The sequence below is a fragment of the Tenrec ecaudatus genome, chromosome 16 (assembly GCF_050624435.1).
Source record: "Tenrec ecaudatus isolate mTenEca1 chromosome 16, mTenEca1.hap1, whole genome shotgun sequence".
In the NCBI taxonomy this organism is placed as follows: domain Eukaryota; kingdom Metazoa; phylum Chordata; class Mammalia; order Afrosoricida; family Tenrecidae; genus Tenrec; species Tenrec ecaudatus.
The window spans coordinates 27,318,350-27,344,399 of record NC_134545.1 but is presented as its reverse complement, the minus strand read 5'-3'; the positions used below and the strand labels follow the sequence as shown (position 1 = coordinate 27,344,399).

The window sequence follows — 26,050 nt, the reverse complement described above, 5'->3', positions numbered from 1 at the left end:
CTCAGGAGGCAAACCCAGCTGCCACCATCACGTCTCAGGGCTTTAAAATGTGCAGCCTGGTGTAGTCACAGGCAGGCCAGCTGGCCTTCCCAGGTCCAAGGAACCAGGCCAGGTTGAGCCCAAGGCAAGGAGGAGTCACTGGCCAATCGTATTTACCTCCTCTATGGGTAAACACCAGAATAAAAAAAAAAAAATCTCAAGCATGCACAGCTAAATTCCAATTTAGGGCCACAACCTCTTGCCTCCAGACCTATGGAAATCTGATAGAACAGAGCTATTCCAATTTGCCCAGCGAGGTCTAAACTTTCCTGCTAAGAGAAAGAAGCCCAGAAAACAGAGTTGGTAAAAACATCACCAGGGCCGAAGGAGCAGAAGAAGCCAGGGGAGACGGCAAGGTGACAAAGAACTGAAGAACAGAGAAGTAGGCTTCCATGGCAGCCACTGTAAACCATTTTCACGTGGAGATAAATCGGACAAGGGATGAGTGGTCCCAGGAGAAAGGCCTAAGAATGATCCGGGTTCCTGGGAGGTTGCAAAAGTATGCATAGGAATTCCACAGCCTTCCTCCTCCAACCTGCACCATGCTGGGCTAAGAGCTTCAGGAGTGCCTGCAACTGAAGTTCCTGGGGTAGTGCTAACTGAAGAAACCAGGGCAACAGTCAAAGGACGTGTTCTGCTCGGAGCCTAACAAACTGCATGACAGGTTATGTTCCCAGACCCTCCTCATTGGTGTCAGCAAGTCACTGGCATACTTGTCACAAAATCACAGGGGCGAACGGCACTGTAGAGACTATCCACGTCCCTTAACTTACGGGTTCAATGAGGAGGTTACACCTCCTTGGTACCTCTGTCCTGGACATGATCTCACACACCTCACCACCCGGGAGGAAGGCGGAAGGGTGTCCACAAATGCCAGACTAGCAAAATGCATGTCAACAGCACCAAGCAGCGACAGCAGCAGCACCAGGGTCACTCAAACAGGTTTTCCTGTAAGGCACGGCGAGCGTGACTGCCTCACACACATACATGCAGGCAGGCGCATGCACATGCCTTCTCTGCCCTTTCCTCGTGAATACAAAACAGTAAGCATTAAGGATAGTATGCTCAAAGTGTAACAAAACCCAATTACTAGCGATAGCACCTCAGCCCTGGCAGGGGAGGATACTGCAGCCTGTCAAAACCGAAGCCTTTTTTTTTCATTTTAAGGGGGGGTGGTGTTAAAAAAATATTGGTTAGAATGCGTAAATGTTTAATCAGTTAGATTTAAGATGCAAGACGTTAAAAAGAAAATCATAAAAACACAACATGAAGCAGGTGCCCCCTCCGGTTTGAATCTCTAGACCCAATATTTAATTTCTTGAATACCTTCAATGTGACAATTTTCTCGTTGGCTATTCTTGTTTGGGCTCTCTGTTTGAAAACTGGCCAGTTTATATCCGTATCACAATGAACAAATATATTCCTTCATGTATGACAGTTTCAGCACACAGAATGCAACCTCAGCTACCAATTATAGCTGCAAATGAGCAATCGTGTGGAATGAGACAGCCTGCTGGCTTTGTTAGTATTCTGTCTCCTTTGGGATCCCATGGGGAAAGGGAGGCTCTGATGAAGAGAAGCCCTTGGCTCATGGTTTATTGTGCTTGCCACCAGCTGCAGCCTTCTCATCTCATTAGTTCTTTTAGAATACTGTGGGTGAAGACAGCTGTAGCCTACTTGATTCTTCAGCTCCCGGGTATTCTGAAGGCTGAATTTGCCATGCACTTTCTGTAATCCTTGGGAAAAAAAAAAAACAAAAACAAAGGAAAAGAGAAAGCAAGCAAACTGGGCCCAGGAAATGTATTTTTTTTAAAATGAGTTTTAAAATCATGTTTAAAAGTAGAAAAATCTTATTGCTGAGGTGCAGTGTGTCTAAATTTCTTTATGATCAAATTTTAATTATCTGAATAATGCCCAGAGGCCTGGTGAGGAGAAGGGCTTAGTACAACCATCATTATCAAGTTAGGTGTAATGTCCCTAGACATTACTTGCCCACCAGTAATCGTACCTGAACAACGGGAAAATATAATGGTATCAGCATAAGGTGGGTTTGGATTAGTGTTAATACAACTCTATTTAATCGAAAACTCAGATTTAAGTGAGAAAGAAGGCTAGGGAAAGCCGTGGCACCCTTTGGAGAACAAATAAAATCTAATATGGTAAATAAATGAATTATGGCATTCTCCACACTGGGGCTACACAGAATACATTCATTAAATTCTTATAAAGAACTGCTTTCTGTCACTGGAATACAAGAGCTGGGCAACCTCTTGGGTGTGCATCTGTTATGCACTGCAACCCCCAACAGAACTCTCAGTAGAAACCAGATTCGTTTTTAAGACAAAGAATATTAGTCTTGTGAATCTCTTAGCACAGGGCCTGTCCCTTAGATTAGAAGTACAAAAATCTGTGCTGAGCCTAACTGAAATGTCCTGGAGCCCCAAGTGAACTCATGATTATGAATGGGGAAGCGTGGTGGCGGGTGGGCTGGCAAGAAGGCTGACGGCTAGAGGGGAAATCAAGTTGAGCTCCAGCCACCAGAAACTGCTCCAAGAAGGGTGGCTGGGGTTAGCTCAGGTAAGGCTAGGGGTGACCCCACAGCGAACGCATCATTCTATGACACAAGATCAGGAGCCCTGGTGGTTAAGTGCTAGACTACTAGGCAAAGTGAGCGGTTCAGACACATCAAGCCCGCTACAGAGGAGAGCAATGCGGCCAGCAGTCGGCTCTCCAAAAGAGAGGTACAGCCCATGGGAGCATACACAACAGGTCTGGTCTCTGCCTTGTTGGGCCATCGTTGAGTCTGACCACTCAAGGCAGAGGGTTGGCTTGGTATTATCTACAATCATGCTGAGAAACCGTTTTACGGAGTAAAAACATACAAACTTAAGCTGCTTCCCTGTAGCATAAGTTGATCAATTTGGTGTGTACTCAAATGGTTAAGATCACCACCAGCTTGAAAATGTGTGGGTACGTACTGCTGCTCAACTCAGCAAAGCGGGGTCCCTCTCAACACACCCCAAGATGGAAGCCTGGACTTCAGAAAGAAGTGGAGATCAATATGAACCTAAACAGCAAGCACCAGTGAGGAGTGCTGACCAACACTGCTAAGTATCGTGAGGTCTGAAAAGCAGGGAAATCCTACATGTAGTCACTTGGATGCCAATGAATTAACAGTCTAGGGCTGCCAGAAGTCAAGGCAGCCCCCAAGGGCGAGACTGACAGAAAAACGGAAAGCAAGCAGCATTTATTCTGCAGTGCAAAGAGAAATAACATTTACTAACTTGTACCAGAAATTGATTTCAACAGTTATTTTCAAATACACCGTCTTCTTCTCTATTTTTAATTACATCTCCCAGATGACTCCTCACCCTTCCAGGTTCCCAGAGAGTACTATTAATATAGTATAAGTAAATCTCATTAATTCAAGTCCTAACACCTTGGAATTCATAATAATTTGGACAGGGGCTGGGCTGAAGTTTATCTTTGCATGATCTATGAAAAAAAGATTTGCTACACAAATTAATAGAGTAACAAGATCTCAGGAGGGCTGTTTAAACAGTTCAAAAGTGTTTTAGAGCAATTCAGAAGCATTCATTTGCATATAATTATTATGCTAATTACAAATCATTCTTATCTATTCATTAAAGCTAACTCCCAAAGGGCCACTAATTGTCAATAACTTGTTGGCCTCGGTTCTGTTACTGAAAATACCTCAGAGGAAGGAAACTACATTTTAAAAAGCCTTCTCTAGTTCAGTCCTCGAATTGACTGGCTTGCACACCAGAGATGCGACCTGCCCAAGCGCCCAACTGCCTGCCCCAAAGGAAGACACTTTTCTGCTTTCTTTCCCATCTCAACCGCTCCCCAGAGCTAGGCAGTGGGTAGGCAGAGGCGGTCAAGAGTTAAGTGTCCCCTGGAAACTCCATTCTTTCTCCTTTTCTCTGGTTGTTGCCAGGGTTGCCCTGTGAGAACTGAGTCTGGAGGCAGGTCCCAAGTAACGAAGGAAGGAAGGCATCAGACTTCCACCATGAGGGACAAACAGTCAGTCCCTGATAGGGGAGCATGCCCTGGCTGGGGGAATGAAGGGGCTCTTCCAGTCAACCCAGGCTTGGTGGGCTACCGGCTCATGGAGGTGGGTCCTGATTTGGGTAAACCAGTGTTTTCAGACCCAAATACACAATATATTTACAATTGTTATAGACTTCTGATATTTAAATGAAGATATTTATACTTTATGGTCCAAATCACTTCAATTTTAGCATATTCATGAGTCATTTGCATTCAGGTGCTTGTTTTTACACAGACTCATCTTTGGCCCTTGCAGTGGCTGGTGGTTTTGTTATCAACCTTGTGGTTACTGGGCCAATGCCACCAGGGCCCTTAGTAATATGTTTAGAGACCTTTTATTGAAATCGGAACCCATTTATTTCCTTAAACAATAGTAGCCCTTGAACACTGCTATTAGCGGTGCTGTTGTGAGGTGCCCGCCAGCCAGTCTGACTCACAGCAACCCAACTACACACAACAGAACCAACACTACCCGGTCCCATGCCATCTCAGACATGAAACTCCTCACCCCAAACCGGAAACCAGCATACAGAACCAGTCAGAGCTACCATGAGTGCCCATTCGGCCTTCACACACCTGGGTGTCTCCAAACCTTGGGGGTCCCCTTCCAGTTCACAGACTCTCGGGCAATAACTGCTAGGAGCAAAAGGTAAACATCAGATAAGTAGCCTCGTCCTTCCTTTTATTTTCGGAGCACCTCTGGGCAAGGTAGGCGTGCTCTCCCCCGCCGACCCTGCCCCTCTGGGATAAGACAGCACCATAACCACAGGGCTGGGAGTGAAATTCTTGGTCAAGGCAGCTGCTGCTTCAGCATAACCGGAGGGACAGGCTCCCAGAGCCAACCTCAGTGGACTGCAACCAATGGCAGCTGCGCTTCATAATGGTGCACCTCCCGGAGCCGAAGGGGCCACTGCTCCCCCTCAGCGCAGAGCGTCACCTGCCAGGAAAAGGCTTCAGGAAAGGACTCGCCACCACCAGTTGCCATTCCCTGAACCCTGACTTGGTCAGGCAGCCCTGTGACTATCAGGCAGGAACTATGCACAGATTTCCAATGAGTAGGACCTTCCACGCTTGAACTGCCCAGCCTTTCTGCCCAGGAACCTGTGGGTGGCTTTCAACTGTCCCCGCACTTCAGGGAGGCTGAACCCGGGGCCTACTTTCCACAGGAACATACATACATGATTTGGAGCTGCTATACAAATTCAAAAGAAAAACCTGCCATTAGTTGCTCCAAACATTTCTGGCATTTATGTTATTTTGCCCTCACCGAGGAACTAAAGTGATTGGGTTTCACACTCCATCTCCTCCAACACCCTCCTGCCTGGTTTCTTATACTACAGAGAGGAAAAGGAAAACAGCAGAACGCATGCTACAGTAACAAAGTTGCTTATGCCAGATATACTTACACAAGTTGATTTCTGACTGAAAAACAAACCAAAAAACCCCCTAAGAGTTAAGTAAACAATAAACAGCAATATGTTCTATCTCCACAAGAGGGCACTGCCACTCAACTATACATGGGACATGTGAACTTGGAACTAGCCAGAATGCTCCTCAGACCTGAGAATGGCAAGAATCAGCTGCACAGCACCTAGCAACACCAAAACCCTCCACGAAGGAATCAGGAGGAAAAAAAGAATTGGTGCTTCTGAATTATGATGTTGGCTAAGAATACTGAATACACACAGGAAAACTGTCAGAGAATGAACAAATTTGTCTTGGACATTACAGCCAGAATGCTTCTTAGAAGAGAGGCTGGCAGGACATTGTCTGATGCATTTCGTCCATGTCAACAGGAGGGGCCAGTCCCTGGAGAAGGACATCATGTTGGGTAAAGTGGAGGAGTAGTGACAACTAGGAAGACCCTCAACAAGATGGGAGTGGCTGCATCAATGGGTCCATGTACAATGGATGTGAGGATGGAGCAGGACTGGGCAGTGTTTCATTCTGCTGTACGTGAAGTCAAGTTGAGGCGGAGCTATCTTGCCAGCAACTGAGGGCAACAGGAGTCCCTGGGTGGTACAAGCAGGTGACCACAAAGTACCTGAGCATCTAAGGCAGCAGAATGAGAAACCTTTTCACATTTCTTTATAGTAAGAATCCTGTTTGTATTTCTCCATCTTTTTTTTAACATTTTTTATTGTCACCTAATCCACATATCATATAATTCAATAGTTCAATTATTCAATCATATCAAGATTTGACCAATCATTATTACCACACTCATTTTTAGAATATCTCCCCCATGGTTAAATCACCTTTAAAATGAATTTGTAATCAGAATCAGTCCTGATGCTCCCTCCCTGTTGTCTTTTAATACTCACTCTGAAACAAGACAGGGACAATGCTTAGATTCAGCGCCTGGCAGAGGTGAAATGAGGCTGCATTGGACAAGGATGGCGTTCCCAAAGCAAAATGTTATCAGTGACAGCACCAGCAAACATTCGCAAATAATCCAGACTTGGTGTTTAAAAGAAAGCTTCGAGTAACCCAAATAACAGAAGGATGTGTTCAGAGTGAAAACAAGCTACAGACAGCCATTTCCAAAGGGCACTGGGATTAGAGACAACCAGGCTCTGGCTGTGAGCCTGTCTGTCCTGTCTAATATAGGACATGGTTTTGGCCTTCAGAAAGGATGCTTACTGCACTAATGGATCAGAACCAAAGAGCAAGGAGTCAACAGTAAAACCACCATCAAAAACAGTAAAAGCACACACTTATGAAAAACAATTCCCTTTCCAGGGTGCTCAAAACCCTTACGACAGCCCTGCAACCTTCAGCAGGGCTCAGCAAAGTGCAGGACTTGCAACTCCTGGCATGGGTTAGTCTTGGAACCTGCCTTTCCAGCAGCCTGGGACCCAGAAGAAGTCCCTATCCGAAGTGAGGAAAAAAAACCCAGGTGGTAAAATTCCCCAGGGTCCTTATGGGAGGATAATTCCCCACCCTCATAGTTCATAGGCAACAGCTGGAACAAACTACTTCAAAACCCCCAGGAAGCACATTGCCATGTGTGCTAATGAAGGAATGGGCCGCAGGGCTCCTGGTGTTCCCAGAAAAGATCCTGTCCATTTGGGCACACGGGACGCATCCCAACAGTATGACTGGGAAACACACCCCTTTCTAGCCGTCTCTCTTCCTTTCAAGAACACTTCCTTGAGTTACAAACACAGGCAACTCTTGGTAAGGAAATGGTCCATTTGGAGAAAAAAAAAATCTTTTCATACTCTGGTATTCTGGAACATAGTGTAAGGATGAAGTAGGGGAACATATTTCCTCTTTAAACTTGCTTCAATTTAATAAGCAGGAAAAACCCACTATGCCCAAACCTAAACCCACTACTGTGCAGTCAATTCCAACTCCGAGAGATCCTGCAGGACAGGAAGAAACTGCTCCCTCATGCTTCCAGGTTTCTAATCTTTCTTCCAAGAGCAGTCCAGTAAGTCAGAACCACAGACCTCATGAATCAGAGGCCAACAATGCTTCATCTATGGCGCCACCAGGGTGCCTTTAATGTGCTGGGGGCAGGGGTACAGGGTTAAGAGCATAGATTAGCAGACTATTTGGTGAGCTGCCTTATCAGGGAAAAATTCCTCAACTTCTTTGCTTTGGCCTTGGAGCGTCCCTGAAAGCAAAACTGGTCACCAGCCCCTGTCCAGGAACCATCCACGAAAATCCAGTTAGGGTTCTCCCCGCGCTAGCCAGTGCGTGCAGATCCAGAATGGATTACCCAAGATAGCTACCCAACAGAAGAAACAATAGCAACTATTTGTACATAAAATTTTAGAAATCCAAGTTTTAAAAAGGCGAAAAAATTTACTCAGTTCCTCCCTGCTGCCCAATTAAACTTTTGTTCAATAGAGCCCCATACAGGATCAAGGGAAGGCAGGGATCTGCTTTTGCATGCCCCCTGGACCATCCCAGTGCCCACCACAAGGGGGCACTCTTGACACTTTGAGCTGTATTTTAAAACTGTACCTCCAAAACAATTTCTTTGCCAACACCTAAAAAACCAGGCCACTGTTCAGCTATGTAGCTTAGCAACCACACCAGGCTAACCATTTTCAGTGAAACATCACCCCTGTGTATGCGAGCAAAAACCTGGAAACAAGACAGCCAACCAAGTACACAGTGTGTAGTGCAGCCTTCCTGGTAATGCAAGTTCCTAAAAGCGGGGTTTTAATTCCTTTGTTGGTCTTTCTTTTGTAAACAGTACTCATTTTCAACCAAATTACTTCCACAAATGAAGGTCCCTCTGATGTGGGGGGGTGTGTACACTTGGGCTTGTACTTTAAAGGGTCCCCCTCTCCTGGCCAGTGATATGTGTATACAAATCACAGAGAGCTTAGACAGAGCCCTGGAGAGGATTACCAGGGCCCTGATTCAAACCCAGACCTTAAAACAGAGCAGCCACAGATGTCACCAGCCTGGCCCCTGCGAAGTTTCCCAGCACACCAGGGCAAAGAAACAACACCCAGTTTGGGCTGTAGCTGTACAAAGCGGCAACTGGTAAATTAAAAACCAAACCACTGTTCCAGTTACGTTCTGGTGCTTTCTGTGGGATATCTGGCTCATGGTACAATTATCTCTCACCCAAACACATTTCAATCTGATCTAAGAGGTTACTTGACTCCTCAGAATTTTTAAGATCAAAGGCAGCATAGATGAGGGGCTTTATACACTTTGAATCGAGAATTGGAATTGAGAGAATGGAATAATAAAAAAGGAACTATATAGCATTCTGTTCATTTACTACTTTTAGATTAAATGGAAAAGTAAAAACTTCCATTCCCCCCACCCCCAGCACTCCGAACAAAGGTCTGCGATGCCCTGGGCCCCACTTAACTGTGATGCTCCCCGTCTTGGAGTCCAGCCCGACTCACAGTGACACTATAAGGCAGAACGAAACCCTCTAGGACAGTGGTTCTCAACCTTCCTCACGCCACAACCCTTGAATGCAGTTCATGTGGTAGTGACCCCCAACCATAACATTATTTTCGTTGCTACTTCATCACTGTACTTTTGCTACTGTTATGAATCAGGCCACCCCTGTGAAAGGGTTGTTTGATCCACAAAGGGATCGCAACCCACAGGTTGAGAACCACTGCTCTAGGGTTTCCAAGGCTGTCCACCTTAGGCCTGTGGGTGAACACTGGTTTTAGAGCTCAAGTACATACACATATGTATGCAACCAGGGCTGAGGTTGTGGATGATTCTTACTTCCCAATGAGAAGGAGGGCTCTCTTCCTTCCTTTTGCACTATCAAGACAATCAGTGCCCTGGACTCTCAACAGAACTCAGCATTCTTGTCCTTTCTGTTCCTCTCCAGATGTGTCCAAGCAGCAACAGCCTTCTAAAGCAAATGGCAGAGATCCTCAGAACGGTCAGGAGCAAGTCCTCTGGGCTGCAGGACCCTCAGGATTTTATCGCTTGTCACAAAACGCACTTATGTGATCCCATGTACTCTTTGGATCACAGATTTGGGAAGGAATCAGGCCTTTCTTGGCCAGTTTGTAGATCTGCTCCTTCGTGTCATCGGATGTTTACTTTAGCCAGGTGGGGACGCTGTGCTCGCCCCAAAGGAGCTTCAAAAAATTTGTGGAAAAATAGATTTCGAAGATTGAAATCTTCCAAGAACTTTTGAAACTTGCCTTATACATATCTTCTAGAAATATACTGAGAAGAACTGTGTCCATAATGACAGATGTCTATAGTAACAGTCTCGGAATAAAGAATCAATACAGATACCAATAGCACAGAGGGAAATTCCATTTAAAAACTGTCAGTGTGTGAAGGTGGTGGGCAGGACACTGCTGAGGCAGGCTGCTCCAGGAAGGATCCCAGCTCAAGGGGCCAGTCTACTCTGGCCCCGAGGGTCGCTATGAGCTAGAATCAGCTGGACGGCTCTGAGTGTGGTTTATAAATTATTTTTTGGCACAAAAGTCTCTGTACCCTGGGGCATACTTGGCAGGTTTGTTTAAGAGATCCCTGTTCCTAAAGTTATTCTGACAACCAAACTCCAAAATCAAGCTCACTGTCATGCAGTCAATGCCATCTCATAGGGTCGGCTCCCCAAACAGGTAGGATGGTTTCCCCACGGACATTACACCATGGGTCTGATCAGACTCCTTTTACATATGGTAAAGTACTAGCACGACCACAGAAACAGCAAGCCTATAGCCAGACCTGCATACAAGTCACTGGACCCCAGAAATCCCACAGAGAAGCCCTATAAATCAACCACCAGAAGAACCAAAACCACTGCCATAAAATCGGTGCAGACTCATAACGACTATGGAGCAGAGTCGATCTGCCCTGAGTTTCCTAGACTGAACTCTTTACGGGAGTAGAAAGCCCCACCTTTCTCCCCGGAAGGCTAGTGGTTTCAAATTGTGGACCTTGTGGTTAGCAGCCTAATAGGTAGGCCTCCTAGGCAGACTGTCAATGATAAGTCTGAATTAAAGTGTTGGCCAGCTGCATTTGCTTTTGCATCAAGTCCACCTGCAGTAGCAGAAAACCCTCACCAGGTGGAGCTACATCTCTCAAACTTCAAGCGCAAACTCCAGTCAGGTGTGAACTTCTTTCCGTGTGTGCTTACTTAGGAGAGGCCTTGGCTATTGAGCCAAAGTCACTAAAGCCACTGTTTATTTTACAATGCAAGAAAGAAAAAAAAAAAAAAACCTTAACCATACAAGTATTTAAGAAAAAAAACCCCAGGAGATGAGCCAGTCAGGGTGCAGAGTTGCAACAAAGAAACAAACAACTTTCCTCTAGTTCCTAAATGCTTCCCCGCCCCCACTATCATGATCCCAATTCTACCTTACAAATCTGGCTAGACCAGAGGATGTACACTGGTACAGATAGGAACTGGACACACAGTGAATCCAGGACAGATGATCCCTTCAGGACCAGTGGTGAGAATGACGGTACCAGGAGGGTGGAGAGACGGTGGGTTGAAAAGGGGGAACCGATTACACGGATCTACATGTGACCTCCTCCCTGGGGGACGGACACAGAAAAGTGGGTGAAGGGAGATGTGTTGAACAGTGTAAGATACAGCAAAATAATAATTTATAAATTATCAAGCGTTCATGAGAAGAGGGAGCGGGGAGGGAGGGGGGAAATGAGGAGCTGATGCCAGGGACATAAGTGGAGAGCAAATGTTTTGAGAATGATGAGGGTAATGAATGTATAATTGTGCTTTACACAACTGATGTATATATGGATTGTGATAAGAGTTGTTTTGAGCCCCTAATAAAATGATTTAAAAAATAAAAATAACAACAAAAAAGAAAAAAACTCAACTCCTTCAGGGAAGACCAGAAGTAAGTCTGTTAAAAACAGAAAGACTAAAGCAGGCCAATACCTCCAGGAATCCAGATACCTCAAGTTTAATCCTCTCCCCCCACTCCCTCAAGGTCTCCTTTCTCGCTCCCCCCCGCCCCCAGTGACTGAGTTCTGAATTGCAATGAAACTTCAATCTTGGGAGCAAGTTGATGGCAGTTGGTGTGGCAATTACTCCAGGCAATCCCTTGAGTGACAGCACCATCCCTCCCCGCTGCACCTGTGACTTGCTGCTTAAGCACGGGCAGATCAAGTTACTCGGGTACCTGGAATGGGTTCCATTACTTAGCCACCAAATCACTGGTAATTTAGCCAAGAAAACAAACTCCTGAAGTGCCAGCTGATGCCTGGAGACTGTGTGAGATACAAAACATAAACAGCAAACCCAAACAGGGTGCATGAGGGCCCACCGGTACCACTCGGACTAGCTGGTGCAGCACACTGGGAGAGTATCTTCTACCAGCCGCCTTCACTGTGTGTAACAAACAGGGACACATGTCAAAAGCCACTGGGGGCACCATCTTTTCACCATCTGTTTCCCCAGCCACCTAGCTGTTCTCTCCTGAGGGCTTGACCATGGCCTGGGTCTCACACACTTATCCCGAGGTCTAGGCACAAATAAGTACTAGCCCTAGCATGCCTGTGGACGTTTGTCTTTTTCAGCTTCTAACTAAGGTTGGTGGGTGTTAGTAGTTCGAATCCACCAGCCATTCCAAGTGAAAAAAGATGAGGCAACTTGCTTCTGTGAAGATCCACGGGCTCAGAAAACCTTGGAGCAGTTCTGGTCTGTCCTGTAGGATCCTCGTGAACCAGAATACACTTGGTGGCGGTGGTGGGGGGAATGGCTTGTTATAGTAACACAAGATAACTGTGTTATCTTTATACAGTTTCTGGCTGTTCTCCCCTCCACATAACCTCGGAAAGGCTTGCCTTTCTGTTCAACACATCCCACTTCCTTTGAATGCCAGCACGACAGCACCCCTGGTCACAAGGCTCCGCCACAGGGTGGGTTCTCAAGTCAAACACTTTTTTTAAGTTTTCATTACTATCTTCTTTTATTATCAGTATTTTTATCTATCTTTTTTTGGGGGAGAGGGTATCTTTATGGATTGGGAGCATTGCATATAAACAGATACATTTTAACACCACCACCACCAAAAAACCAACAGAGTGTGTAATAAGTGGAGTTTGTGGAACTGGTATGTGTCCTGAACTGGGACCTACCAGCAGATGCCACCATATGCACAAGCAGGTGATGTGTGAGGCCAGTTCCTGACTGGTAGAGAAGCACTTACAGGAGCCCTGGCTGTGTAGTGGTTATAAGTTGGGCTGTGATCTGCATGGTCAGCAGTTTGAAGCCACCAGCTGCTCCTTGGGACAAAGACTGGGTTTTCCACTCCTATAAAGTCTCAGAAATCTACAAGGGGTCACTGTGAATCAGCAGTGACTCAAAAGGCAGTGAGTGTGGTTTGGAGAAGCACTTGAACCTCAGACTGTCTCTCTAGGATTGTTTACGTACTTGCTAGTTCACACACCAGGAATTTCCTAGACCAGTTCCAAGAAGTGGAATTTTGCTGGGGCAAAGGGCATAGGCAATTGCGATTACAATTTCCCTAGACAGGCTGTAACCCAGTGTACTCTGAAGAAGTGCTGTGTGCTTACTTCCACAGCCACGACAGTCCAATAAGATCAAACTGCTAAACCAAAAGTGATCAAACTGAAATCAAATAAATGTGAGCTTTCCAATGCACATCATGCTTGTCTGGCCCATCCTCAGGCTCACCAGGCTAGCTGGACAAGGATTAGCGATGTGCCCATGAGCTGAACATGAGCTCCTGAAGGTCAGCAGGGAGCCAATGAGCAGACAGGTGGCAGAGGGGAAGGTATTCTGTGACTTTCTTCGGAGGGGAGGGCAACATAGTTCCCGTAGCAACCCTGAAACTTCAAATACTCGCCAGGTCCTAGCTTAAGGGGAACCCCAAATCAGAGGGAGGAACGGACGCTGGGTCAAGAGAACATGCAGCATTGGCGTCAGTCATGTGATCTCAAGAAACACTCGTTTATCCTGGCTCCTGTTCTCCTCAGTACTCTACTCGTGACATGGGAACTCCTCTAAGCCTGTGAGGTAAACTGACCTCCCTGTGCACAAGCATAAACAGTCCCAGAGAGGTTAAGAATTGTCTAAAGTTCAGAAGCCAGCAGGTGGCAGAGCCAGGATTCCAATAAGAAGCAAATCTGTTCTCAGTCATAGCTCCAAGTTCTCTGGCTACAGCACTTCCTCCTCGGGCTGATCCTTTCTCTCTCACTGCCTACTCACCCAAACATAGCCTCTTCCAGCGGAACCCCCTTTTCAGCCCGTACACATGCATGCTCCACCTGGGGCACCAGTCTAAAGAGCTGCTGACCTGCGTTTTGGGAGGCAATAGTGCCCGTTCTCTTGAAGAGTGGCTGGGTGGCCAGCCCAGGCACTGGCCTCTGAGGCTCTCCTAGGGCTCTTTGCATTAGCATCCATGCCTATGGACATTTTAGCTTGAGGAGAGGAACAAAGACCCACTTTTTGGCCTCCAGCAAAACCAAGGGTCCCGTGCCCTCTGCTGGTACACAGCACAGCCAGAAAAGCTATGGGTCCAGATGAACCTGGAAGGACCATTTTGTTTGCTTGCCACCGCACTTTCAGGCCAGTAACATCATCGGACTGACTTCCTCCGGGGCACCTGGTCTCACGGTGTGGCTGCCACCGGCTTGGCCACTTTGTGTCTTGCTGGCATTTAAATCTCCTACCTGACCTAGACCTCAACTGAGTCATACACACTCCACACTCCCCATCCTGTTCTTCCCATCTTCAGTCAATCACAGCGGCACATGCGGACTAGAACTAAGAGAAATGAGAATAAAAGAGACAAGCCTAGGAATATTACGGTTTCCAAAACGATTAATTCATTCCCATTGTAGAACACTCCCTAGAATTGTTATCACTGCAGATCACAGCCAAAATATACACTTTTCTAGAATAAAGATTCCCTATGCTTACCAGTAAGAAAGTTCCAGGCTGCCCGGGGAGATAACTGAGCCAACTGCAGCCACTGTGACCCCCAGACAATCCACAGTGCCCACCCCCACCCCACCCCCCGCCCTTTTGAAGAAGGGAAGGGGATCAGGCAGGCTCTGGAACTGTTGCCAGGACCCCAATCATTTCTGGGGAAAGTTCAGGGGCCTTTGTTCTGTAAGAGTTGCCTTTAAATTTCAAAAGCATCGAGTGTGTGTTATGCCTGCTCTGCTGACAACAGTGCTCAAGTTCAAGCAACACACGCTGATTGTGGTAGTTACATAATCGTTTGTCAATTTGAGAAGATTAAGAGTGAAGGGGTGGAGTTTACCCTGTCAATAGGTTATAGCCAATGAGGCCTCTGTGTGGGCATGTCCTTCTGAGGATTCTGGCAACTCCTGTATTCCTCCTTGGAGGCAGGAGTCTGTCTGTCTGTCTCTCAGCTCACTCCCTGGGAGACACTGCAGGTGATAAGACACATGGAGACAGCCTGATGGCAGTCAGAGCCTCGAAGCTGAAGGAACCACGTGGAGACCCCTGCCAGCTCTGAGGTGCTTACCACACCACTGGATCTGCAAGACTTCCCACCCACTGACCTGTGATCTTCCTGCATTTGGCATCACTGCATGTGTTTCATGAATCTGAAGAGGACTTTATAGATTGGTATCAAGCTAACATCAGACTTATGGACTTGATCTGGACTGGGCTAGGATGTCTTCTCAATATTCAATTGCTCTTGTATATAAAGCTCTTTCTTATACACATGAGTGTATAGAATTTGTTTCTCTATTCTACCTGGACTAACACACCAATAAACAGCTGGGAATGCTGGATGAACGTGCCATGACTGGCTACAACTGAACAGAGAGATGCCACTACCATTCTAAAGTCATAGCTCGGGGGTGGTTGGGGCAGGCATGAGGTTGGGGGACAGGATACACAAGAACGAGTTACGGCTGCTGGAAATTGTCAAAGTCCATGGCTATGCCCTGTAACCCAAAGCAGTACAACACTGAAGCCCAAAGCACGGCAACACTGGAAAGAAGTATTATTCATGAATAGCTACAAAATAAGCCACGGGAGCACCTCTACTTTTGGGGGTGGGAGACTGTAAGTCAAATGCCCAGAGCACAAAATTTACATCTAGTAGAAGCGGCTTCAAAAAGTTTATGGAAAACAGAATGAACAGAACATGAACTTGTGCCATAAACTTTTTGAAGCCTCCTCACAAGGCTCAAAATAGAAAATGACGCCATTCTTCAACTGAAATGCTCTCCGTCAGCCATTTTGCATAAATGACCATTATGCTCTTGCCAGGTGGCTTGGAAATATGTTACATAAATCAAACATTTTTGCATTCTTCATAATTTAAAAGATATGAGGGATGACTATCAATGAAGCTCCAAGGAGAATTCTTTGGTGAAGTATTTCCTTGTCTTTGATGAAAATAAGCATGAACCTAAGCCGGCAAAGTATCAAGCTGAAATACGCCCCAAACCACTTTTCTCTTCTCTGCTCACCTGGAAGCTTTGCTGCCTTTGCACCAGGTATTCATTTCCACAGTAAAAATACAGACCAGGCCCGAGAGAAAGAGAAGCATTTCTAGATAATAACAAATGACAGGTTAGAAATGGTGAGTAGTGCTTACTGCTGGTTCAACTTGACTCCGATCTGCAATGTCTATGTGGACGATTTCAACCGTTTTCCAAGTACCGGGGTCTAAACCATGCACCTGCAAGTGACAAGGACAAACAAAACAATGGTTCACTCTCTTGTTACAGAGAAACAATTCCACTTACACGTCAGAGTACACAAAAATCCAAAGCCCTATTGTCATTACATAGGCAAAGTGTCTCCGAAACCTTGTGGGATTGAGATTATCTTGTGGGACCCCTTATTAGCTTCCAGTCAAAGGGGGGAAATGGGAAGGCTGCCCAATGAACAGCAATCTGTGATGCCTTTTTGCTTGAATCTTGAGAGGACTTGCATACTGAATGTGACTGGCTATGGTAACAAAGATACATGATAAAATCCTACTAACCCACAATGCCTCTGTAAACATGCCCAATCCCCAAGCCAAGTTCACAGCCGGTGAGTAGATTCCAACTCATAGCCAGACCCCCTAAGGCTTCTTAGACTGTCAATCTTTCTGGGAGCAGACAGCCTCACTTCTCTCCTCCAAGTGGCTCTCAATGCCATCAAGTTGATTCCGAATGCCCCTGTGGATTTCTGAGATTGTCAGTCTACTCTTTATGGGAGCAGAAAGCCTCATCTTTCGCCTGCAGAGTGACTGGTGGTTTGAACTGCTGACCTAGCAACTGTTAGTCCACAAAGTTCGCGGGCACCTTATATAAATTGAAGGTACCTTTACAATTAGACTTCAAGAAGCTGTACCACACACTAAAACCTCTCCCCTGAACTGGAATATCCTACAACAATTCAATGCTAGTGTGATGTCATGTGATGTCAGGTCTCCTCTAAAGGCCATGCAATTTAATCACTTATTTCAGAAACTGCCATCTATGAGCCAATTAAGAACAGTTTAAAAACTGACATAGGCCCCTTTGAAAATGGCAGGCTAAAAACCCACAAAAAAGTAAACAACCTCACTTAGACTCCCATGTTTGTAAGAGTTGCTGAGACAAACAATATAACATGTCAACCAAACACTGAAAGGACAGGCTCAAACACAACATGTTAGACTGCAGAGGTTACATGAATTGGCATCAGCAGCACAGGAGCATGGAGCTAACCGTGTACAACAGACTGCCATTCACCCTACCCTGGAAGGGGCATGAAATCGTGAACCGCCAGGTCTCATGCACAGTTTCTGACTTACTAGGTCTGGGGCAGAACCTGAAGTGTGGTGTTACTAACAAGTTCCCAGGGGATGGTAAAGCTGATCCCAGGGGTCCTCACTATTGAGTACTAGACATGAGCAAGGAGCCTTGGTGGGGTAGCTAAGTGCAAAGTGGGTGCTTTGAACCTCACCCCACCCCAACCCCCACAGCTCCATTGTACAAATGTGCGACAGTGTGCTCCTGTAAAGACGACAGCTTCGGAAAGCCTAGCTCCATTTCTTTGGAGTCCCAGCTGATTTTATTTAAGAATGACTGAAAAGTGTGTAAGAAGTTGTAATATAAATTACGAGTTGGACAACATTTTAAAAGTTATTTAAGGAACTTTCTCCATTCTCCGACCTTTTGATTATGTCTCTGATGTTCAAGAGAGATATAAGCCAAATGGAATGAAAATAAAACTCCAAAAATCGATTCTGCTCCATAAAGCAGCTCTGGCAAATACACAAAAATGAATGCAATGTCACAGCACAGCCTGAACTGTGGCTGGGCTCCCTGCACATTTTGGTCACCTCTGCTCTTCCCTGAAGGGGAGAACTGCTGAGAGAAATAGAACCCACATCGCCAAGCCTGCTCTAGAGGGGCCAGTGATGGGTTTGCTCACATCAACCCCACACAGCCTGGTGTGGCCTAGGCCCAGGGGACACTACTTGGGGCCTAGCAAAGTAGACCATGGGATTCCCACTTCCAGGGGCTTCTGAATCAAATGCAGAGTTGAGACTTACGTTTTCTAAAGTTCCCAAGTCTGGTTTGTGCCATGTTTCAATTTTAATGAAGAAGTCGTCTTTCATGTATTCATTCTGCAGAAAACACAACAGCACCGTGAGAGCCACCTCTCGATGGGGCCTATGTCCTGGGGGCTCTGCCCCCTACCCCCCGACCCCCAGAGTATAGGCGCCCAGATTCCAGCTCTAGAAACAGCTGGGGCCCCAAGAAACAAAGCCATCTATTTTCACAGGTTTTCAGGAAAGCCAAATGCTGCACATGCTTTCAAAAAACTGAACTAAGCCTGCAAGTCGTGCAGCATTCTAGGCTCATGGAAAGAGAGGCTGGGAGGTTTGGGGAACAGACCCAGCAGTGCACGCAAAGTACAACCAGCAGGAAGATCCTGGAGTCTCGGCTGAAAGGAACCTGGAAACCTCCCATTAGGGAAGGGTGGTGTGGGAGGGAGTCAGAAGGAGGCAAAATGAAAAGGCAGGGAGCCGCCGAAGACGGTAGCTGTGAAAACAGAGTGCAAGGTGGGAAAGAAAGCATGGGACACATAATGGCTTTTACTCACCGTTACAACTGAGGCACCGTGCAGCACAGGGAATGGGAGGGAAACAAAATGTTGGAATATTAATCTGAGTTGAAACCGTCTGCTCAAGATTTAATGTCACAAAGATGAGACCCCCAAAAAGCACACAGCCTTTAGGAACTTACATCTGCAAAACACAGTTTACTATACAAGAGATGTTCTGTTCAATTTGGATAGTGAAGCACCATCAGATTATGAAGATTAATCAAACTTTTCGGTAACGATAGCAAAATCTCATTTTAGCAAATGACAGGAAGTGGCTTCAAAAGTCAGTCAGAGCCGTCCTCTCTTGTGTGACCAAAACAGAAACAGATACTTCTAAATGTGGGCTCTGTCTTTTGTTTGCGCAGCCCAGGACCTGCGGCCCTCAGAGGTCGGGGGGTGGGGGGGTGCTCAGAGCAGCTCTCCTCCATGGCCACTTTGGCAGTGAGGAACCACAGGTGGACAGCCTTTTCAGTGAAACTCCTCGGAGGCATGGGCACCAGGAAGCCCTCCCTCAATAGTGGAGTTCAAACCCATTACCATCAAGTTGGTCTTGACTCAAAGCAACCCTAGAGGGCAGAGTAGAAGTAGCCCATATGGTTGCCAAGTCTGTAAATTCCCATGGAAGAAGACCGCCACATCTTTCTCCCTTGGAAGCAGCTGATGGACTTGAACCGCTGACCTTTGGGCTAGCAGCCACTGCTTGGGCTCCTTCGTCAGTGAAGTGGAAGGGCGAATGGCTGCAGGGAACCGGGCTTACTTGTTCTACAGTAGGGGTATGCGTTCCAGGCTTTTTCGTGAAACACCAAGGAGCCCTCGGGAGCAATCATTCTCACAAATGCCGGAACTTTACTGTGGGGAGAAACACAGGGGCACGTTTTCAACAGTGTGACCTGCTGCTACCTAGTGGTCCCCAATGGGCTCTGTCCCTGAATCCCCAGTCTCAGAGCTTGATGAACCCAAACGCCAGATTGTTTCCACAGTTTCAGTTTCACAGAAATCTAGTGGCAAAATCAATGGTAAGAAGGACGACATGATTGAAAACATGTTTCGCTGTATAGAAGACGTTTAGAAATACAAATTCTTTCTTAGGGTTAGCTGCTTTTCTGATCTGCCCTCCTGATCTGAAGTCTGAGAGGCTGGTGATGATGCCACCCCACCTATGCGTCCAACCCGTGGGGTTATGCTCTCACGTGGTCACTGCTGCTTAGGGCCAAGCAGAAATGAGGAAACAGCTCTGAATGAAATTCTAATGTGATTTTACAGGACACGGTTCCCTAGTCAATTCTGTACCTGTGGCTTTCCAAGACTGTAAATCTTATTTATTTTTAATGTTAGAACAGTCATGCATTCTTCTATTTAATTGATTACAATCTTTTCCTAACATTATTTACTGGTTTGTTTTTAAAGTTTTATTGGCATATAACTCACATATCATACAATTTAATTCAAACAGATTAAGATGTCTTATGCCAACATTATCACCGTCAATTTCAAAACATTTTCTTCTTTCTCATATTCATTGTTATCTCCCCATTTCCCCCCAATCTCCCTTGTCATACTTCTAAGTATTTACTAATCCAGTTACTGTCTCTATGAACACTAAACTATTCTGGATTTCATATACAGTAAAATATACAAAACAGAAACAAGAGCCAAGAAAAACCAATGACGAAAACTAAAACAACTTTAAAGTGGGTCAAAAGGGAAATCAATGATAAAGCGTTACATTTTAACCTAACCAAAGCTGCCACAATCAACTTTATAATGCTGTCTGATAGCAAGGCTTTGTGGGGGCCCTGCAAATGGATTTTGGGTTTCCGTTGTCATTCACATCCTTCTGTAAAATGGATATTCAGAATTTAAGCTCTGATACTGTTCCCTCCTCGGAGTTTGGAATTTATTCCTTAAAATCCTTGGATCACACATAAGCGCATTTCTTCCATGTGGACTTTGTTGATACACTACTTAGTTGGCTGTCTGCTTGAAGGCAAGCCTTTAAGACCCCATAGCTATTCTTTCTGATAGCTGAGTACCATCTGATTTCTTACTTTGCTACAGCACTCACATCTTCAGTGATCTCTTCATGAGGGTGAATATTGAGTAGGGCCATAAAACTGCAGACCTTTAAGGAGATAGAAAGCCTTGTCTTTCTCCTGTGCAGTGGCTAGTGATTTCAAACTACTGACATGGTGCTTAGCAGCCTGACATGTTACCCATTATACCACGAAGGCATCTCATCTTAAACTATAGCCCAGTTTTAAGTATAAAGTCTTGTTTGTATGAAAGACTAATGGTCAGAGGAAAGAGCCCCATGTCCACTGCTAACAAGCTGATTCTAGCTCCCTGTAATTCTACAGGACAGAGGAAGACTGCTTCTGGGGATTTCCAAGCCTGTACATGTTCTGTGGGCATTAACTGCCTCCTCTTTATTGCCACAGACCTTGCTGTCAACAATTCAACAGTTACCCACTTCACTATGAGGCTCTATTTCTGGGGGGGAGGGAGTGGGGCAAGATGTTAAAAGATTAAATGTCTAACTGATACATGGCCAGTTTGAGTAATTATGAAGGATCCCAACAACAAGCAAAGATTACCACTAGACCCAGTATAAATACAAAATATAAATGCTTAATTAATCAGTTTTCAAAGAAAACAGTTTTCTGATTTAAAAGAAAACTGATTAAAATGCCGCCCTTTGCAGACTCTTCACATTCAGCACCACCAGATAGAAGCTGAGTGCCTGTGGACAGATACATCACCTGGCCTCTCTGAGCATCCTTGTGTGTCAATGAGTTTACATTGCCTACTCTGCAGGAGTTCCTGGGTATCACAAAGAATGAACATGCTTGACTGCTGAATGGAAGGATGGAAGTTCCTGTCCACCCAGAAGTACCTCAGAATAAAAGCCTGGTGATGTACTTCCCCAAAACCCCAGTCAATGGAAACCCTATGGAGCACAGTTTCACTTAGACAGCCTACAGCGTCACCATGAGTCAGTTGACTCAGGGTCAACTGACTGGGATTATTGGAAGGCAGAAGGCAGACAATAGCTGTAATGGGTTTCGCACAAGCCCAGTACAATGAAGAGTCCAGTAACAATAGTTATTGCTTTTTAATTATAAGGCCAGCTTTGACATACCTTTTAAAATGTAAATCCCATGTGCTGCGAGAATGTTAGATGCTATGCCATTGGTCTTTCAAATATCAGCAAGATCATTCATAGTGGACAGAGCTACCAGACGAAGACAAGAGAAGGTGGAGATGCCTGGTGATTGACTTCTACACTAGCCAAGAAAGACCTGACATACAGTAACTAATCGTGAGGCTTGGCCATTGGACCAGCCAACATTTCCTTCTACTATATGTATAGTTCCCATGAGTCAGAACTGACTTGATGGCAACTAGCAGTATTATTTAATCCCAGCGTGGCTGATAGCCTAAAAAGTAACTTCAATATACACAAACTACTCTAAAATTCACTGACCCAAACTAAAGAGAACCAGCAGCCAGTCATGTAGGACCAGCTAGAGTCAAATTGACATCAGGGTTTCAAGATATCATCATCTGGTTCTCAAATGCCTACTGCTATCTTATGTGCACCATGTCACCTCCCAAAATTCATTGTATGTTTTGACTTATTAACTAAGTCCAACCCCTTTAGTTAGTTTTATTTCAAATGTACTGGCTTCTATATATTTACTAGGAGGAGGATGCATAGAGTAAATTGCAATTCTACTTCAAAAGAGGAATTGTCATTAAGGTAATTTTTATATATGCCTAATAAGGCAGGTGATCTTCAATTTAAAACGTAGGTATATCATTGGTTTCCCACCACAGTATCACTCGTACAATCATTAAAGGATCTGGTTCCATAACTTTAGAAACCACATAGGGCAGTTCTATCCTGTCCTATAAGATCACTATGATTTGGAAAGCCAACTCCATGGCAGTGTGGTTTGGTGTAGTTAAAAAGCACTGATTGCGGATTCAAGCCAAACAGATCATTAACAACTTCAATCTTTTCCATTTATCATGGTCCAGTTTTGTGCTATTTTGAGTTGTAATCCATACTGCAAGCTTTGGTCTTCATCAGCAAATTCTTCAGGTCCTCCTCATTTTCAGCAAGCAAGGTTGTCTCATCTGTATATTGTAGGTTAAGAAGCCTTCCTCTAATCCTGATGCTGTGTTCCTCGATATAATCCAGCTTCTCTGATTATTGGCTCAGCATACAGATTGAACGAGTATGGTGAGAGGATACAACCCTGACACACCTTTCTGATTTTACGCCACGCAGCATTCCCTTACCGTTCACATAACTACCTCTTGATCCATGTACAAGTTCTGAATGAGCACAATGAAGTGTTTTGAAATTTCCATTCCTCCCAAGACTATCACTGTCCAGTCTGTTATGATTGATACAGCCAAATGTTTTGGCAATCAATAAAACACAAATAAGCAAACATCTTTCTGGAACTCTGCTTTTAGCCAAGTTCCATGTGAACTTCAGCAAAATGCCCTTCCAAGTCCTCTTCTGAATCTGGCCTGAACTTCTAGCAGCTCCCTGTCACTGTACTCCTGCAACCATTGTTGGATGATCTTAAGCAAAATTTTATGTGCATGTTATTACTGATATTGTTCTATAATTTGATCATGCTGTTGGGTCGGGTCACCTTTGGAATGGGTACAAATATAGATCTCTTGGGGGGCCCAGTAGGGCTAGAACTGGATGAGCAAGGGAGAGAGAAAAATGATAGGACTGGAGAGGTGAGCAAGGGACATGGAGATCATGCAGATCTTTGTCCTCCAGGTCAACGAGTGTGGATTTTACCCTTTGTATGACAGCGAGTAACTGAAGGCTTAAAGTGAGTTCACATGATTTGAGTTTTAACATCATTCTGGCTTTGTGTGGAAGACTGATTACAGTGGGCCAAGAATAGATGGCTGAAAAATTAATCCATAATCGATAAAAACCAAAATATCATAGCAAAAACTACTGAAAAGAGATATATCAATCTTTGTGACCTAGCAAATGCGACAGAGACAGCAGAGTGGTGACTTTGTTGGCCCAGAGAGATCGAGCTGAGGTTCTTCAGGCAACAGGCTGCTGGTGGCAAGGCATGTCTCTGGGCATTTATCTGGGAGCAACAACTTGCTAAACAATGTCCGTAAAGCCGAGTGCTACTGGGCCAGTAACTGGTAAAGAGGGGGCCTTTGAATACATACATGGTCAGTTGAACTAAAAGAACTTTGTAACAATTGTCTGAGGGTCAGAAAGAGGGTTTAAAAGTCAGAGATAAACATGCGTGGCTGCCATCAGCAGACCATCCTGATTAGAGGACTACTATCTTAAATGTTTCTGATCCTGAATTGTACCATGACTTCCCTATTAAACCCCATAATTTTAAGCATTATCCATGAGTTGTGTGTGCCTGTAGGAGAAATGGTCAAAATTGATAAAAAGATTTGGAAAGTAGAGGCACGTCTGACTCCTGCCTCATTGGAATTGGCCTTGGACTGATGCCTATGGAGACTCTTCTCCATCCTAGTCAGGTCAGAGGTCAGATGCCACCTCTACCCCATCGCACAAACCCTGGATGAAGCTTGAAAACAAAAAGCTCAGAGAAAGTGGCTAGCCACAAAAGGCCGTATATTTTAGGAATCCATTTAACAGATAGGCAAATCTACAAAGGCAGAGAATGAAGCAGTGCTAGTCAGAAGTTGGGGAGAAATGGTATGAGAAAGTGACTTCTACTGGGCATGGATTTCTTGTGGGGAGTGACAGAAATGTTCTGAAATTAGGAGAGGGTGACAACTGTATACAAAAGGCTGCCAAAGCCTATACTTGAAAAGTGTGAGTTTTGTGGTCCAAGAGTGTATTACAAATTTTATTTTAAAAAGCTAACAAAAAGGGAAGACTGGGTGATATAAGGCAAGACTTAAGCCTAGAGGACATTTAGGAAGTTCAAATTCAAGAGGGAAGCAATGGGAAGCTGGATTAAGATGGTCGAAATGAAGAAAGAGAGAAATCAATTACAAAAGAAGGAGAGAAATAAACTGTGGTGCAAAACTCCAATTTATGGGCAAGGAATAAAATGACCATACATGAATTGTCTAGCTGTAGGGAAATACAAGGATTGGAGTACTACACAGAGTTAGAAGAAAAATGGAATCAAGAGATGATGTAATTTTTCCATAAACTTTTTGAAACCCCCTCGTGCACAATAAAGTAGTAAGAGGTAGAATTATTGTTCATATAACTAAAAAATAGCGATGAAAAATTAGATAAAACAGAAAGAAACACTGTATTTTAGAAATTCCTTCTGATAATTCCTCTGGAATAGGACCACTTAGTTTAGAAAACTTTAAACTGTGCCAAACTTAAGACCCTGTAGACCTGCAAAAAGAAATAACATGTTATGTTCTATGACAGCTAAATCTCTAATAGCGTAGCTGGTTAATAGCTACTAATTCCTTCCTTGCACAGTACCACCTATCATCAATCTCTGTCTTCTCAGGTGACTTTTAAACTTCCCATTTCTAAACACAAACTTCAACTCTTGGAAACCGACTTTTCCTGCCTACAGAAATGAATGCTTACTTGGAACCATATGAAATTTCAAAATAATGATTTTCAATACAATCTCAGCTGTTTCAATTGAGGGAAAACACAAGGCTGCTTTCATTGGCAAGGCGGCTTTGTCCAAAACTACTTGCCCATTTCCCACGTGGAGAATCCACTGGGATCATCGTGGACCTTTGCTGTGCAGACACCAGCAGGAGGACAAGGGGCTGGGCTGTAGGCTGCATTCTTTTACACCTCCATGATTTCGACCTGCCTCCTGGGGCTTGTCTCTCTCCTGCAGGTCGGAATCATGATGCTGGAGGTAGACTCAGGCCGCCTTTCAGAAAAGCAGTGCTCTAAGGTTCTGTCCCCTTCTGGGGGGACGCGGTAATCCTCTTTATACTTCTACTGCCAGCATCCTTGAGCTCACCCTGCTGTGACCCCTGTCAGCAGTGTCTGCACTTCCAGGACAAGGAATGCAAGGCACCACTCCTCCCCACTCTGCACCCACCTATTCAGGGGTAAGGAGCCGTGAGCATCGCTGACCGTCTCAAGCATTTGCACATGGTATTCCAGTGCTATCTCAGAAAACACCAAGTTCCCATCATGTCAGCCTGACTAAAGATGGCAAAAGAATAATGAAGATGCGGAGAGGAAGCATAAAGCTAACTGGCCCAATGGGGAGGAGCAAAAAGACCAATAATTGGCTACCAGGTCCTTGGTTACCAGGTCTGGAAACTTCCAGTGAAGCCTCAGGAGAGCTGGCTATTTTTTCTCACATATTTCCCTGCCTTGTTTCAAAACTCTGGGGCCAACAAAATCTTCCCTGCCTCCTCCCTCACCATTTACTA

The 26,050-nt window shown here is 45.1% G+C and overlaps 1 protein-coding gene across 2 annotated transcripts in view; it reads right to left on the bottom strand.

Moving 5' to 3' along the window:
* Window positions 1-26,050, bottom strand: part of PITPNB (phosphatidylinositol transfer protein beta) — a 59,723-nt gene that overhangs the window by 20,490 nt on the left and 13,183 nt on the right. For both annotated transcript variants that reach the window (XM_075534974.1, XM_075534975.1), the window contains exons 4-7: window positions 19,395-19,486; window positions 18,635-18,642; window positions 18,081-18,155; window positions 16,146-16,229 (exon numbers count right to left, since the gene is read on the bottom strand). In XM_075534974.1, the coding sequence (XP_075391089.1) occupies window positions 16,146-16,229; window positions 18,081-18,155; window positions 18,635-18,642; window positions 19,395-19,486 (259 nt within the window). The remainder of the gene's footprint in view (window positions 1-16,145; window positions 16,230-18,080; window positions 18,156-18,634; window positions 18,643-19,394; window positions 19,487-26,050) is intronic.